General features: G+C 54.7%; 1 protein-coding gene across 3 annotated transcripts; it reads left to right on the top strand.

Moving 5' to 3' along the window:
* The first annotated feature begins 446 nt into the window (after positions 1–446).
* LOC147189427 (voltage-gated potassium channel KCNC1-like) lies at positions 447–16,396 on the top strand. 3 transcript variants are annotated; one of them, XM_086138301.1, is made up of 5 exons: positions 447–1,155; positions 9,900–10,881; positions 11,041–11,235; positions 11,823–11,951; positions 12,236–16,396. In XM_086138301.1, exons 1-4 carry the CDS (start codon positions 535–537, stop codon positions 11,942–11,944), a joined length of 1,920 nt encoding a protein of 639 aa, XP_085994427.1. In that variant the 5' UTR covers positions 447–534; the 3' UTR covers positions 11,945–11,951; positions 12,236–16,396. The 3 variants fall into 3 exon arrangements, with proteins under 3 accessions (XP_085994427.1, XP_085994428.1, XP_085994426.1); XM_086138302.1 differs by lacking the exon at positions 11,823–11,951; XM_086138300.1 differs by having other exon boundaries at positions 11,823–16,396.
* The last annotated feature ends 111 nt before the right edge of the window (positions 16,397–16,507 follow it).

The raw sequence follows: 16,507 nt of genomic DNA, 5'->3' as shown, positions 1-16,507 counted from the left end.
CAGGGTGTCCCCGCCTACTGCGACCCTGCGACCCTTGTGAGGATAACGCGCATGGGAAAACGGATGGATGGATGTTTTCAATAGATGTCAGATTGTTGGTGGGAAAATGATTTGGCATTGTGCAAAAATGTGGCCAGGGGTGTCGATGGCTTTTGATAGCCAGCAGGCGTCTTTGACTGTGATGAAAAGTGCTCTTGTATGCTGAGTTTTCAGTTGTTGTTTTTTTTGGTCATGCATCAGCCTCGCGCAGCCCTGATAATAGAGTGAGGGCTTTCTTTTTTTTTTCTTCATCAGCCAGTGGGCATCCCAAGGTTATTCGGTGACCTTTTTTCCATTTTTGACGTGCTCGTTGACACGGCGGAGAATCCCGCACGTTGCGCTAAAGCGTTTCCCTTTTCTGCCCCCCCCCCCCCTCCCCTCCCCTCCTCCCCTCCCCCCTCCTCTCTGTCTTTCCCGCAGACTCCTCCTCCACCTCCCTCCGGTCGCTCTCATCTTCTCCCGCCCTCCTCCGCCGCCGCCCCCCTCCGGTCCTCTATGCTCAGTTCGGTGTGCGTCTCGTCTTTCAAAGGGCGCAAGGGTGGGAACAAGTCGTCCAACAAAGCATGTTACAGCGCCGACATGACTTGCCCGTCGGAAAGCGAGAAAATCGTCATCAACTGCGGCGGGGTGCGCCACGAGACGTACCGGAGCACGCTGAAGACCTTGCCCGGCACGCGGCTGTCGTGGCTCACCGAGCCGGACGCCTTCAGCAACTTTGACTACGACCCCAAATTGGACGAGTTCTTCTTCGACCGCCACCCGTCCGTCTTCTCGTTCATCCTCAACTACTACCGCACGGGCAAGCTGCACTGCCCCAACGACGTGTGCGGGCCGCTGTTCGAGGAGGAGCTGGCCTTCTGGGGCATCGACGAGACGGACGTGGAGGCCTGCTGCTGGATGAACTACCGCCAGCACCGGGACGCCGAGGAGGCGCTGGACAGCTTCGAGACGCCCGAGCCCGACGCGCCCGACGACGACCCGGCCCTGGGCGGCGCCGACGGCGACCTGAAGAGACTCTGCCTGCAGGAGGACGCCAGGAGGGCGGGCTGGTGGAAGACCTGGCAGCCCAAGATCTGGGCGCTCTTCGAGGACCCCTACTCGTCCAAGTACGCCCGGGTGAGTTGACCCTCGCGACTTTCCCAACAAAAACAAAACAAACCGCCGTCGCCGCCGCCGTCGCTACACCCGACTCCCGCTTGGAGTTTCCGCGATAGCCGCTCATTCGGGCGGGTGGCTCGTTGGTATGTTTTTTGTTTTGACGGCCTCCGCGTCGTCCGTTTCGACGCCGCGTGACGTTTTTGTTGCGCGCGGTGCCGTTTTTAGTAAGAACAGAAGGCGCATCGCGCGGGCGGTCATCCGCTGCGGTCGAGTTTAGCGCCTCCTCGATTGCCGGCGTGGGGATTTGCTCACCCAAATCCAAGCGTGGCGTCTCCTCCCGCGGATTCCATCCCGCTTAAGGCGGCGGCGGTCTCACCTCAAGCCTCCGAGGCCAGTTAGGACGGCGGCTCGTGCAACTTCGTTGTCTCAACGGTCGTCCTCCGCTCTCGCGAAATGTCGCGGCCCGTGACTTCGGAAGAGCTCAAAGCACGAACGAAAGCCGGAGACGCCGGCGGCACAATTCCAATTTGGGTTTCGGACGGCGGGCTCGGGTCGTGGTTCCACGTGGCGGGTGCAATACTGGCCATTCCCTCTTGAAGTCGCGTGCGTGCGCGTGCGTGTGCGTGTGGGTGATTCTGCAGAGTGCAACGGCGGGTATTGTGGCCGAGATGCATTTCTGCGTTTTGTCCCGGCTCCGAGCCGTCGGCCTCAAACGGCGACGTGATCCAGTTCTCTCACGTTGGTTTTTTGGCTTTCAATTGACCCCCCCCCCCCCCCCGAACCCTCTGCGAGATACAAACGACACGAGGAGATGCCGGAGATGTTCCAAGTGGCAGATGACAAGCAGAGGGAGACGCGAGGAGGGACATTGTAGGGGGAGGAATCAAACCAATCAATGTCTTCATTTGAGAGAAACGTGCGCACATCCACACACAAATTAGATTCATGTGTTGTCAGTGTACCGTAGCAACGCGCATACACACACACGCACACGTCTTATGCTGGCTTTTCTGCTGCAGTCAATGCCGGGGGGTGGGGGGGGGGGTGTGCAGAGGGTGCTACTGCTGCTGCTGCTGGGGTGGCAGCGGGTGGGGGGGGGGGGGCGCACAGATAGGCAGCCGAGAGGGAAATGGAGAAGGGGTGAGAGAGCGGAGAGAGATGGTGCATGGGAAAATGGAGTGCGGGGGGGGGGGGGCAAAGGAGGATGTGACACACGTGACTGGGGGCGGGAGAAGGGGGGCTCGTCTTTGCACCTCTGATTATCTTTGAAGGCTTCAGCCATCCAATCTCATGCCCGAGCTCATCGATTGCTCTTTTAATGATTATCTTCTGTGGAGTGGGGAGAGTCGAAAGGCCGGCAAATACTTTGACTTATTTTAACGGCGACGACGGACGGACGTGCAATTTTTAAAAGGACGACGGCATTTCCATCCGAAAGCGCCGTCTTGAATAGTAATATAATATATAATAGCTCCTCGGTGTCATTGAGCTGATCGGCCGGCGAATGTTTGTCACTTTCCCTTCGGAGCAGTCGTGAACTTGTTTTCATGCGCTTGCGGCGCCAGGCTCCCTTCACGGGACGGCGAGCCGTAAGCCGCGCTTCCTTTGGCCATCGAAAACCGCTGGCGACCCCAAAAGGCCTTTCTGCAAATGTTGCAGGGTTGAACGGCGATCCGCAGCTGAGGCGCGGGTATTCTTTTTGTCCACTTGGGGTCACCGTCCTCGCCATCTCCACTGTCGCGTCCGTGACGGTGAATGTGTGCGGCTTTGAAAGGCGGCGCCTGGCCCGGCGAGTGACGTCCGCATGAGCAAATGAGAGCGCCGGTAGCAGCTGCCGTTGTCGTCGTCGTCGTTGTTGTTCATCAATCGCGCCCACGCTATGTTGTTGATTCGAAACGAGCATCAATATATATCCCGTATACTCTGCGTACCGCTACCTGTACTTGCGTGAGGGAAAGGAGAGCCGCCGTCACGATGCACTTTTCGGTCATTTATTGAAGGGGGGTTAAAACTCCCAAAAGGGGCTTCCCCGTCCATGGAGTTAACCAATCAAATCTCCTTTTATGCCGAAGCGTCTATTTTGCCGTTCAACAAACAAAACAAAACAAAAAAATCAGCATTCGGGTTGTCGTTCATATCCAGTCCGTGCACGGGCTAAACGTCGTGCGATCTTTATTGCTTTGTGGATCCGCGCGTGTCCCCGCTGCACTGCAGGCAAACAGCCCTCGTGACCCTAAAAAGCAAGGCTTCGTCTTCTTGGAGTGCAAACGTGGCTTTCTTTCTCGCTCTCAAGTGTCCCCGCGATGACGTGCGCTCAAGCGTTGTGGAATGAAACGGCGGTTCCTTTTGCTTGTATTTGCGTTCCCAGTTGCGGCTGCCGGAAAAGCCCGGCTCGTCAACACTGCCTCCCACTCCCATGCGTGCTCCACTCTCCGTGGGCCGCTTCTGAACACAGCAAAAAGGAAGGGGTGGGGTGGGGGGGGGGGGGGGGGCGAGCTTACATTTCTGTCTCAGTCGGCAAAAGCATTGCCGGGTTTGACGCGTGTAATACAAGCTCAAAGTCCGAATCGACACAATGTCGGCGTCCGGTGAAAAGCATGCGGAAAAAACAAAATCCCAAAATTTTGTGTCGAAAATAACATTATTATTGCCATTAATGTTATTCGTAGTGGGAGCGCTTGCGGTCATGCATTTAGTATTTTTATTATTATTATGAAGTTACATGCGATAAATGTGGAAGAGTACAGTTGAGTTGTATTGAGCTGAAGCGATATACATTTGCATTTCATCCAAAAAACTTTTTCAAACCTTTTATGTTCAAAAAAAAAAAGCAAAAGAAACAATAATAACAAGGCAAAGTATCGCTCATGTCATCTGGACGTACTTTCCTCCTCCTCCTCTGCACCGAGATCAAGTTGGCCTTGCTGGTTAAGTGCTGAGTCAGCCTTCTGCTTCCAGTCACTTCGGAGCTCTCCTTCTCGGGACCCGGACAAGCAACGGCGGCTTGCGGGGGTGCGAGGCCTCCAAATCGGTCCTTTGCAAACAAAATGATCGGCTGACTCGCGCCTAAACTCCAATCGATATATTTTGAAATTTCTTCTCGAAAAGAGACACAGTCCTCATCCCTCTGACATCTTTGGGGTAGACGTGCTGCTTCAATTTGACTGACTGCTGCGCAACCAAACTTGGTTTTGGTTCCATGGCAGCTTCAATGAATGATTCAGGAGGAGTGCGCGGCCCACCGTGTCACTTGACCGCCACGATGCACTTGCGTGACAAAAGGCGCCCGCATACGTTGCACATTCGTTCGACTTTGAGAGTGTCTTTCTAGGAGTAGCCAAACCTGATTCCAGATTGCCATCCGAAGTCAAATAAAGCCGGCGATCGGGCGCGTTGGCGCTCGGTCGCTCGGAGGACGGCCATGTGTCGGTTCCTGTGCGGCCATCTGCTTTCTCTCCATCGCGCCTCCTGTCGGAGCCGCGGCGGCCACCGATGACTCACCGCTTTGGACCCCCGCGCATCCGATCTTGAGGTTTTCTGTCGCAAATCGGCCTTAACTCGCACCGCTTGGGAATAATTCATGAATAATGAAGCCAAACGGAAAGCGAACGAATGCTTGGCCGGCACCAAAGTCGATCCATCGTTTGGAGGCTGGCAGGAAGCGGTTGCAAGTACAAATACTTGATTGTACTTTGGGAGATTGTTGAGGGATCGGCGCTTTTCTGACGTCGTTTTTGATCGCGCTCCCGTTAGAAAATAGGTCGCTTTACTTTTCGCGCCTTACTTTGTCAAATGTCATTTGACAAAGCGTTTATCCTCTTGGGGGCCTATCCCGGGTGACGGCGGATCGGGGGTGGCCGATCTTGTTTGGACCGGCCTCTATTTGCATTTGAAAGCGTGGCCCACATACTATGAGCCCCCCACCCCCCAATTTTTCATTTGATCTTCCAACGTCTCGGTGAAAATAACCGGCCGACAGACGACTCGCTGGCAACAAAGCCTCTCCGTAACTTCTGCTCCCACCCCAGGCTCAAAGATCTTCTTGTCGCAGTCCAGCAGCCTCCTCAAACGGCAGCCATTGCAGCGATACCATGACTTTTGGCGTGTGTCGGACACGACAAACGGTGCAGAGCGAGTGAGCGCCAGAGATGGAGCTCGAAAAGAAAAGGAGGGATTGGTTGAGAAAGAGGAGGGGGGGATGTGGGGGGGGGGCTGCGTCGCAAGGACAAGTGCACATAATATGCTGCAGTAATTGCGCTGAATACAAAGCAGATGAGAGAGACAGAAAGGACACATGCAGCTCACTGCTACTATTTGCTTGTCCTCGCAAACGTTTTGACAGGACTGCAGTGCAAATGCAACGGCGGCGGCGGGGGGAGGACGGCTTGCGAATACTGCAGCGCCGATAAGGCTGTGACGTTATCCACTGGCATGTATGCGTGCGCGCGCAGGGGAGAGAGCCAGCGAGGAGTCGAGTCATTCAGGGAATCTCTGAACGTCAACGAACGACTCTTTGTCTTTCCGCTCCTCCAACAACGGAGACGTACTGGCGAATCGTCATTCAGCTGCCACTTTAGAACGACTCCCTTTTTTGGGGGGTAGGGGGGGGGGCGGGCATTAGATAGAGCGCGGTGATCATGACACGTGATCTGGCAGCATTCTGGGATCCGGAGTCCAAACAAAGCCGCATGCACGAGGCAAAGGCATCTTGGCATGCGGTGGAGTTGAGCCAAAAAAGCAGGGGGGGGGGGGGGGGGCAGTGCCAACGCGATCTGTCAGCAAAGTCATTTGGACAAATCTAATGGCGGTTGAATGCGCTCGTTACCGCCCGGGCAAATGCTCCCTTCAAGGAAAGCGGCCGGGGATGCCCAAAAGTGCTCCGCTCGGTACGCTACGTCCTGAAGGAAGCCGTCCGTCTCCCTTTTGAAATTTCACTCGTCCCCTTTTCATTTGCCCAACGATTTCAATCTCGGTCTTCCGCGTGTGTTACGCTTTAGACGCAGACAAGAAATGTTTTTTTGCTTCGGAGGTTTTTCGCTCGCTTCAAGCATTTCGTTCTTTCATCCTTAGCTTGAAACGTCGTTAGCCAAATAGCGTCGTCGGCTAAGTCGTACGTGAAGGTTTTCGGAAAGTCGGAGAAACGCAGCAAGCGCGTGTTTTTATTGCCGTTGGGAAAGTAAGTCGAAAAGGGGAGACAACGGGACACTCTTTTTCGGTTCGCCGTGTTTGATTGCGTTTATGTCAAATGTCCCCCCTCTCCCGGCTGCTAATTTCCTCTCGGCTCACAACCGCTTGGACTGTTTGGAGCATGTTGATTGTTCCCGTTTGATCTTGATCTCGATCTTGCTTGGCGAGGGGAAGTCGAGGCGCATGAAATTGCTCTGCCCAGCGCGAGACGTCACCGGCATCTGCTCACAGTTCACTGAAAGTGGCTCGTTTCCGCCACGTGACTTGACGTTTGGGGAAGATTGCGGATGGTGACTTGTCCCGGTCCCTTCGGTGTTATTTGGACGCCGAGGCGCATCTTTGTCAAGGTCACCGGCTCCGGACGCGTTCGGAGCGGCTCCTCATTTGCCGAACGCTATTTGGCTCAGTTCTGTCCTTGGTGCCTGAAAGCGGAGGCTAACGCAGCGGTTGCCATGGCGACCGGGAGCCAGGCTGGGGGTGGGGATGGGAGAAGGAGGGGCTCGGGGGTTCTGTGTGTAATACTGTAATGATAAAGCTCTTCTGGATGCTGCCGCAGTCAACGCAGCACCGCAAGGGTCCCGTGAAGGAGGAGCCTGGCGCCGCCGCCGTCTCCACGTGCGCGAATGCATCGCGTACACCCTGTCCGCCGCTTACCCCCCTTTTGTTGTCCTCAAACCTCCCCCCCCTCCCCTTCACTCGTTCACTTTTGCCGTCTCTCTCTCTCTCTCTCTCTCACACTCATTTTCTCTCTGACTCTCAACCTTTTGAAATGTATGTTGATGATCTCCTGGAATCTAATTTGAGAGTGGAGCGCGCGAGGGAGACTCCGTCGGGCCTTGAAGGTCATTCTGGCTGCAGGTGTCACACGCGTCGGGCTTGACTGGAGAGAATGGAGCGCATGATAGGCTTCAGCGGCGCACCAGCGGATCGTATATTCGCAGCAGCACATGCACACACTCATGATGCGCGCGGGGGGAGCGGATGGAAGGGGGCCCCACATAGGAGATAAATAAGTATGACACATTGCAACTCCTCCTTTTTATCGTCGTCCTCCAAAATTATTTTGTCGACATCCCCTCAATGCGGCACGGTGTGTGTGTGTGTGTGTGTGTGTGTGTGTGAGAGAAAGAGAAGGGGGGGGGGGGTTTGACCGCTCGACTGTTTGTCTGGCTGGCGTTTTGTTCGGGAGATGACTTTGTTTCTGTCGCCGAGGTGAGCGTGCACGTCCTCCGCTGCAGCGGCGCCTCCGTTCCGTCCACGTTTGTGATCACGTCCGGCGACACGAAAACCGTTTCGAATCAAATCCCACTTTAAAACGTGCCTGCCTCCTTTCCGGTGTTCATTCAGAAGAAACGACCGGTTCCGCGTGACATGTTGTCGACGTGGTGCTTCGCTCCACTCCAGCCGTTGCATTCTGACTTTTTTGCTGAAAACGTCCAACCGAACGACCGCCGCAAACAGTCGACGCCGTGGCAAGTCAAACCGGGCTCAAGTTGGCCACCGTGTTGGCCAAAATTCCCACCCAAGCTGAACGCCACGGCCGTTTGAAAACGAAAACGAACGCAGCCTCGATGGCGGTAGCGTTGATCTCGAGCGCCTTCGGTTCAAAGAAACCAAAGCCACTCGACTTGGCGCGGCCTTCGCCGTCCTCCCAAGCCTTGAGTTTGCACGTTGACATTTTTGGAGGCAGGGTTCCATTCCCTTCTCATCACGCGTTTTGTCCCCGTCAACTTTGACCTTCACGCATCTGCACAAAAGCGTGGTCCGGTCTCACCTGCCCCCCCCCCCCCACACCTCCACCCGCATAGCCGACAGAGAAGATGCTACTGTAGCCTTGCCACGCGGTTCTCTTTTGTGTGTTTCTGTAGCTTGGCCGCTGCTTTTTCTTTTCTTCCCCCCCCCCCCTCCTCTCCTTTGTGCTTGCGTTGAGCCTGCCCTCCTGAGAATTCAGTGGGATTCGGGACAAAAAAGTAACTCTCTGTCACAAGCAGAACGCTGTGTTATTTCGGGCGCTTCTTTTTGTTGTATTTGTCCGGATATTAATAGCATCGGCGGCGCCGGTGTCCGAGGCAAGAGTTGACGCAGACGCGGTCACGCGCGCGTTGCCGTTCAAGCGCTTGGCTCTTTTTCTCGTTTGTGTCATTTTCTGCAAAATTCGGACGCAAACGCAACAGGGCAGGGGGGGGGGGGGTCGTTGTACCGCCGAGAGATCAGCGAATCAACGGTGAGCTAAAAGATGAGGCTCCAAAGTCACAGCAACGCATCTGGACTGATGTGGCGCCGCGGCCGTGTTTGAAAAGACGCGATCATCTCGCCAAGCGGGTCTTGGAGCTCCCGGCTGACCGAGCGGTTGAACGGGCCGGCGGCGTTTTACAACTTGGCACGGAAAGTCACAAGAGAACAATTGACGGATTGCTTTGGAAGCTATTTTCAACACCTTGAATGAGTTCCACAACATTGGCGCCGATCCATCATGTTCCATTTATGAAAAAAAAAAAGGGATTCTTTTTGCCCGACGGCAACCGCGTCCAACCTTTAGCGGACAAAAAGACAAAAATGTGGTAGGAAGTGGTCAGTCAACGTCCCTATTGTTTGTGCCACACGCGGCTGTCCGGCTTCCATCGCCCGGAAGATGCCGCGATGCGGCGCCGGCGGGTCATACTTGTTCTTCTTTTCCTTCTGCGCGCCCTCACTTGCACGCGTGTCATTCGCAGCCGACGAGGATGCGCAATGAGCGGCGGGTCCGGGCCGGTGCTATCCCGCTCGCTTCCCCGAGACACGCCGGCACGGGGGGTAGCGGTGGGAGGAGGCCGATTGAGAAGCTCTGCCTGCATGTGTGTGTGTTTGGGCGATTGAGGAGGGGGTGGGGGGGGCACTGCAGCAATCTGAGAAAGTAGGTCAGACATGGCAGAGGAGAAAAAGAGCTACAGGAAAAGAGACGGAGAGGCAATAAGGAAAGCAGAATTCTTTGGCTGACAAAAGTGGAGGATTTTAATGCGGCCTCCTCCGTATGCGCCTGCGGGACACCCGTGACTGCGGGACTCTTTTTTGGGCTCGCCGTTAGCTCGGGGCTTCTATGAAGAAACGTCGATGGCGTTTCCCGTGGACGCCGCCCAAATGGCTTCGGGCTCTTTGAAGGACGCGGTGGCCCGCACAATACGCGGAAGGCACTCAGGCTCCCGAACGGGATATATGGGCTGCACTTAAGTCGGAATTACCTTTCTCTTTTTGCGCTGCGGGCCACGTCTCTTTTATTATTTATTTGATGAAGCACAAAGTATAGCGCATCTATAAATACACACGCACGCACGCACGCCGCGGCCCCACCGGAAACGGACTGCACCGGGGGAAAGATGGCGCGCTGACCGCGCGCACGACGAAATCGATTCATCGGCCATTGCTCGGGCGCACGTCGGAAGTGCGCTCGCAGTTGACGCAGAAAATTTGCCTTCGGCGGTCACGGCGGAAGTCTGCGTGCCCGCAGAAAGGAACTCGACGGAGGCTAATCGAACGCGGGAACGCGGTCGGGCCGAGCGGCATCTTCCGACTGACGCCCCGCCGGTTCCTCTTTGCAGTACGTGGCGTTCGGCTCGCTCTTCTTCATCCTCATCTCCATCTCCACCTTCTGCATGGAGACGCACGAGGCCTTCAACACCATCCTCAACAAGACGGAGAACGTGACGGTGGGCAGCACCACGCGCGAGGAGATCGTCTACGAGGTGGTGACGGACAGCTGGCTGACGTACGTGGAGGGCGTGTGCGTCATCTGGTTCACCATCGAGGTCCTGCTGCGAGTCATCTTCTGCCCCGACAAGGTGGAGTTCTTCAAGAGCACCCTCAACATCATCGACTTTGTGGCCATCCTGCCCTTCTACCTGGAGGTGGGCCTGAGCGGGCTCTCCTCCAAAGCCGCCAAGGACGTCCTGGGATTCCTGCGGGTGGTGCGCTTCGTGCGCATCCTGCGAATTTTCAAGCTGACCCGCCACTTTGTGGGTCTGCGCGTGCTGGGCCACACCCTGCGCGCCAGCACCAACGAATTCCTCCTGCTCATCATCTTCCTGGCGCTGGGCGTGCTCATCTTCGCCACCATGATCTACTACGCCGAGAGGATCGGCGCCCACCCCGACGACCCGGCGGCCAACGCCCACACCAACTTCAAGAACATCCCCATCGGCTTCTGGTGGGCCGTGGTGACCATGACCACGCTGGGCTACGGCGACATGTACCCGGAGACCTGGTCCGGGATGCTGGTGGGGGCCCTGTGCGCCCTGGCCGGCGTGCTGACCATCGCCATGCCCGTCCCCGTCATCGTCAACAACTTCGGCATGTACTACTCGCTGGCCATGGCCAAGCAGAAGTTGCCCAAAAAGAAGAACAAACACATTCCCCGAGCGCCTCAGCCGGGCTCGCCCAACTACTGCAAGCCCGACGCCCTGGCCATGGCCACCGCCTCGCCGCAAAGGCTCCTGGGAAACGTCCTCGGCGGAGTGATGGGCTCCGGAGGCCCGGGGGGCGACTGTCCTCTCGCCCAGGAAGAAATTATCGAGATCAACAGAGGTGAGCTCCTTGGCTTTTGTCAACGCCAGCCCCCCTTTGGCAAAATCTGGCCCGCCTTTGCGAGTCTTCCCGTCGAGTCTTGCTCGCGCGCGCGCGCCCCGGATAGTTTCCGTTTTGGCGCGGTGTTTTCACCGTTCCCCGCCGCCCCTCCCCGCACAGATTCCAAGCAGAACGGCGACGCGGCCTCGGCCGCGCTGGCCAACGAAGACTGCCCCGCCATCGACCAGGTGCTGAGCCCCGACGAGAGGAGCCCCATCGGGCGGGGTCCCACCCGGGAGCGCTACCAGCAGGACCGCGCCTGCTTCCTGCTCAACACCAGGGAATTCCGAGCCACCGACGGGAACGTGCGGAAAGGTACGTGCGGAAACCGCCGTTTTGCTTTCGGTCGCTCGGCGGAAAGGACGGCGCGGCGGCCTCGCGCGCGCACTCGGTGGGCTCTCGGGCGCCGCTCTCGTTTGTTGGCGCCGCCTTGCGGCCGGCGAAGCTTTCGGCGCGTCTCCTCGCTTTGTTCCTCGTTTGATGGCGGCTCCATTTTCCCATCGGCGTCCGTGCGTTTGGTTGTCCGTAGCGCGGCATCCATCCATGCTCATGAACGGTCTTTCTCTGTCTTCTGGACTCAGACAGTTGACCATGCATTAATTTACTTCTCGTCACTTCTCTCTCCCCCCCCTTCCCCCTTATTTGGTCATTTCCTTCCCCCCTCCTTCCCTGGCATGAATCCACGCCCCCATATCGCATCCCCCTTTTCTCCTTTGTGCCACATGAACCCCTCCTCCCCCCGTTTAATTTCTGCCATCCTCTTTGTGCCCACGGCAACCCGACGCCTTCACCCATCCATCGTGGCAATCAAACCACCGCTGCCGCCAACCTACACCCAAACACTCCCTCCAAACTTTTCAACACCCCCTCCCCTGCCCCTCCCCTTGTTGACAACAAACTAGAGGCAGCAGCCCTGGCGCCCAGCCCAGACTCCCCTCTGACGGAGGACTGGTATAAGATGGAAGGGTCTCTGTTACAGCAGGACCTCAATGCAAACTCCACCTCCTCCTGGATCAAACCGTAGAGCAGAGGTAACCGTGCAAAAGCAAACCCGTCAAAAGCAAAAGCCAAAAGAGCCCCACGCTCCGGGTTCGGCTTCCGCTCTCCATTCAACTCCATCTGGCTCTCCCATCACGTTAGCGCGCCGTTGCGCTACGGCGCGGCGCCGCTCGAACGCAAAATGCGCACGCGCAACTTGCTTGCGGCATCAAGCGAGCCACCAAATCGGATCGTCTCGCGTTCCGCTTGGATTGAGTGATTAATTGATTGTCAGAGGAGTGGGATTATTCACGACTTTCCGCTCTTGTCTTCACAGTGTTAAGTTTCTAGCGTTGGCCTTCTCCGTGTAACGAGGAGCCCTTAAGCCGTTCACACATATTTGCGGCGGGAGCCACATAAGCGGCGAGCGTGACGTGGATGGACGTTTTGAAAGGAGCTCTTTGGGTGACCAGAGAGAGGGAGAGAGAGGGAGAGGCCTCACCTTTAAAGCACCACTTCCCAAAATTCACACGCTCTGCTCCTGCTCACGTCGTTACCAAAGTAGCCTCTCGGAACTCCGCTGACCGCATTTTTTTTTTTTCTTCCACCCCTTTTGGGCCGATTGACTGCACATTGCACTGACACACTTTGGGACAGGGGGGTGGGGGGGGGGGGGGGACTCCCTCACGACACATTCCAGATGACGTCGCTCGGAAAACATCACCATGGACATGTTTCCGGAACCAAAACAAACTTGTCCTCACAAGGGACTGAATGAGCAATGTAGCATCTCTGCTAACGCCGTAGCATCACTTGGCCGGGAAACGACTTGAGCTGACGGAAGAGCGAGACGTTTGGACAGTGTGGAGGTCGTGACCTTCCGTTCCTGAGTAAAACACCTCGACGGTCCACGAGAGACCGACGTCTTCACCTTCGAGCCGACGAGCCGCATCAGGATGGAGTTTAGCACTCGCCACTGAAACGTTGTCTTCCATTCCCTCCTCAAAAAGGCGGCGATTGAAAAGCTAGCGTAACTCACCGAAGCCCATGTAGCAGCATCCGCATTCCACGCCGTTTGACCTTGAGCCCCTCCTGACGTTTTCCGCTCATGCACTCTAAACGGGGGTGGAGGAGGAGGGAGGCTCCCGCCCGACCGCCTTCTCGCCACGTCATCCAGAAAGGAGCCGCTCGCATCCGCTCGCCTCTTCAAATCAAGCACACAGAAGCGAAAGGAGAACTTTTTCCCGCCGGAGCGGAAAATGCACTCGAGGAGCTCCGGACGACTCTCGTCGGTCTTTGGTCCGATCGCAAGTCTGCTTCAAGTATGATGAGGAGGAGGAATGGACATCACACCCCCACCCCTCCTCAGCCCCCCCCCCCCCCCCCCGCCACAAGGATATTTTATTATTTTTTTTAATGATTAAAGGAACCAATCTGACCAAGCCCCGCCGCCAGCGCACACAAAGGCCTACACTGCCAACAAGGCACAAGAAGCCGCAGATGAATACTGCCCAGAATGTCCCTGTGGTCCCTCTTGCCGCCAGCGGGCCACTTCACTGGCGAGTCGATGTCATGCAACAAGCAGAAGTGGACAGAGTCTAAATCTAGCGTCTCCCCCCCCCCCCCCCCAAAAAAAATAAAATAAAAAGAGGGAGAGACAGAACAAATATATATATTTTGATAAAACACATCTAGCTATGGCATTGGACGGAATGAGAGAAAAAGTCTTAACGGATGCACAATGTGAAAATTTGCCATGAAAAAAACAAAACAAAACAAAAATCCTGGGGGGCCGGGAAAAAAAGGACAAGTTTCGGCTGACTAAAGTTGGCTCCGAGGCACAGCAAAGACATCCTCATGCATGGATGGCAAGGGATATACCCCCCCCCCCCACCACCACCCTGACTTCAACAAACGAGGGGCGGCGGTGGCGTGGGGGGGTGGTGCATTTTTCTAACTTTGTTTACCAGCATGACTCCTTTGCATGACTGTCTTTTCTGCAAGCCCTTCGTTGAAGACAAGGGTGCTAGAGATACAAGAACATAGATATATACAAAATGAGTTGAAAAGAAAATGTTATATGCAATTCATGTTTAAAAAAAAGAGAGATTCTAATGAAAGAGAAGATATATTTTGTTTTGAAAAGGTGAAAAAAAAAATGTGAATCTTGAAACGTGTGTGTGTGTGTGTGTGTGGTTGCAACGTACGCCCGGAACTGTTTTGTCGAATGAAATCTCTCCGCTTCTGCTGCCCTCCCGTCCTCATTCCGCAGTTTGGCATCCAGAGCGACGTGGTTGGAAATGCAAACATCTGTTTGGAAGTGCTCTATAAATACAGTTGAGTTGAGAATCTCATCACCCGTCGTCATCATCCCAGACTTTGCCGACCGTGAGCTTGCGTGCAAAGTTTGCGCGGTGACCGTAGCAGCAGCAGCAGCAGCAATTCAAAAACAAAAAAAAGCTCTCCGTACGTTGTCTGCTTCAGTAAGACTCTTTCACTGCATTACTTCTCTCTTTCCCCCCCCCCCTTTGGCAATAATACAAGAGAAGTTGAGAGCTGACTGTTGCAGGGCCAAGCGGGCGGAGTAGCTTTCCCGATTCCATTCCTTTCTCTTCATGCTTCTGTTTTTTTTTTCCGAACGTTGTCATTGGTGTCAGAATTCTTTGGCCTTTGGGGTTCATTGTTTGTGCAACATATATCTATAGCTATCTATCTATATATCTATATCTATATACACACACATCTATATATATATAGATAGATAGCTATATCTATATATATCTCATCTCGCAGTTTAATCAAAAGTGATGTCAGGCGAGATTTCAGGTTTGCATGGAAGCAACTGTCATTCCAAAGTTTGTTTTTAAAGGACTCAGGTTGTGTTGATGGCATGTGTGGCCGCGCGGTCGGTGTTCAGCGCTTTTATTTCTGATCAACTGAAGTCATGAAGACCCAACAGTGATGTGGAGAGAAAACGAACAAAAAAAACAAAACAAAACTCAGCGCATGCCTCATGTCAATCAAGGCGGGAGGGGGCAAGAGCAGAGTTTTGACAAAGCCTCTTGGCCGCCGCTGTTGGTTGAAGACTCCGCAACAAAACACTGACCACTGTGCCGTGTCGTCGGGCAAAAACGTCTTCCTTCCCAGAGGCAAATGGCAAGACACTTGGAGTGTGCCAAGGTAGCTTGTCTTATTTAGTACCGTCGTCTTTTTGGGGAGATGGTCTAGCCAGCATCGGCCGCGACGCATCCAGCATCCCGAGCGACTTCATCGGTCCGCGCAGCGCAGTCGAGAGGGAGTCGGAGCTTCCGAAAACGATGTCGAGATGGCAAATGGCTGTTTGGTGATCGATTGAGTCCCGAACGAAGCCGCCTTCTTCTCCGCGTGGAAGCCCCGCTGGTTCGGGGCTCGCGGCGCTCCGGTTGCAAGCCGGGAGGCCGGCCGGGGGTGTGCGACGCTCACCGTTAAGGCTCCCTCGTCGACCTCGTCCGCCTTGGCTCTGATTGAAACAAAAAGCCTCAATTGGGCCTCCTGGACAGCACTCTGTAAGCGGCACTGATTGCTTGGGTTTTTATTTCAACACAGTTTTCATCTGGAAAGACAGAGCTGCGGCGGTCACGGGGTCAAAACGCTGCATACGGAAACTCCTCACCCACGTCTGTGTGTGTGTGTGTGTGTTTAAGGCCAAGACTTGTTCCTTTGTCGTTTAATCGTCACATTTTGGCCGCATCATTATCGTCGTTCAGGTCCTGGGGAAAAAAAAAGAAAAGATGTCTCCGTTTTTAGTGTGTACTACTGCCCCCTGTCCGCCGTACGTCCTTTTTCTTTTCTCAATTCGAATCACGGGTTCTTTTTCTTTCCTGGATGCTTTACAGCGAACTTCGGGGTGTAATGTGTCATGCAAAAAAAAGAAACCAAAACACAAATCCAGTTTTTGTCCGGTTGCCCGTTTGATCGTGCGATGCCTCCGATTGACACCGACCGTTTTGGGGGAGCGTGTCGGAAAGACGCCCCGTCGTCAGATTGTTTTCCATCACATCTTGCCGACCGACGTCATGCATCCACGCAAGTTTTTCCAAAGATCAAAGATGTTTGTTCATTGTTCAGTCGATCTCACCGGACTGCGCGGCGGACGAACGGGACGATAAAGTGGACGCCGGGGTTTCCGCATTTTATTTTTCAAAGGCGCTAACTCATCCAGAACTGTACAGAGTATGTTTCAACAGGACGTTTGCGATCTATCTTTTTATATTTTGAAGAGAGAGAGAAAATAGAAACATATCAAGAAAAGTGTCATCGTTGAACAGATTTCTACTACTGAGACTTAAAATGTATGAATGTCAATACGAACTAATGTGAAACCAATCTCCATAGCAGCTTGAACGAATTAACTGGTTGGAAGTCATGAGATGCTTTTCGTTTGTTTGTTTTTTTCCTCCCAGAGACGTTGAAAATTGCTTCGATGCGATGAACTTCAATAAAATGGGGGAGAAAATTGGCTGACCTCTGTCTTCCTTTGTTCGTGACCCGCTGCCAAAGTCTCGTTCCCAAATGTCTCCGCCGAATCGAATGAAAGGAAAGAACGGGACCGGCGATATCCGAGAAAGAT

The sequence above is a fragment of the Hippocampus guttulatus genome, chromosome 19 (assembly GCF_054856545.1).
Source record: "Hippocampus guttulatus isolate MCC_2025c chromosome 19, RoL_Hgut_1.0, whole genome shotgun sequence".
Taxonomy (NCBI): domain Eukaryota; kingdom Metazoa; phylum Chordata; class Actinopteri; order Syngnathiformes; family Syngnathidae; genus Hippocampus; species Hippocampus guttulatus.
The sequence above is the reverse complement of the archived record's forward strand: the minus strand, read 5'-3'. Positions and strand labels throughout refer to the sequence as shown.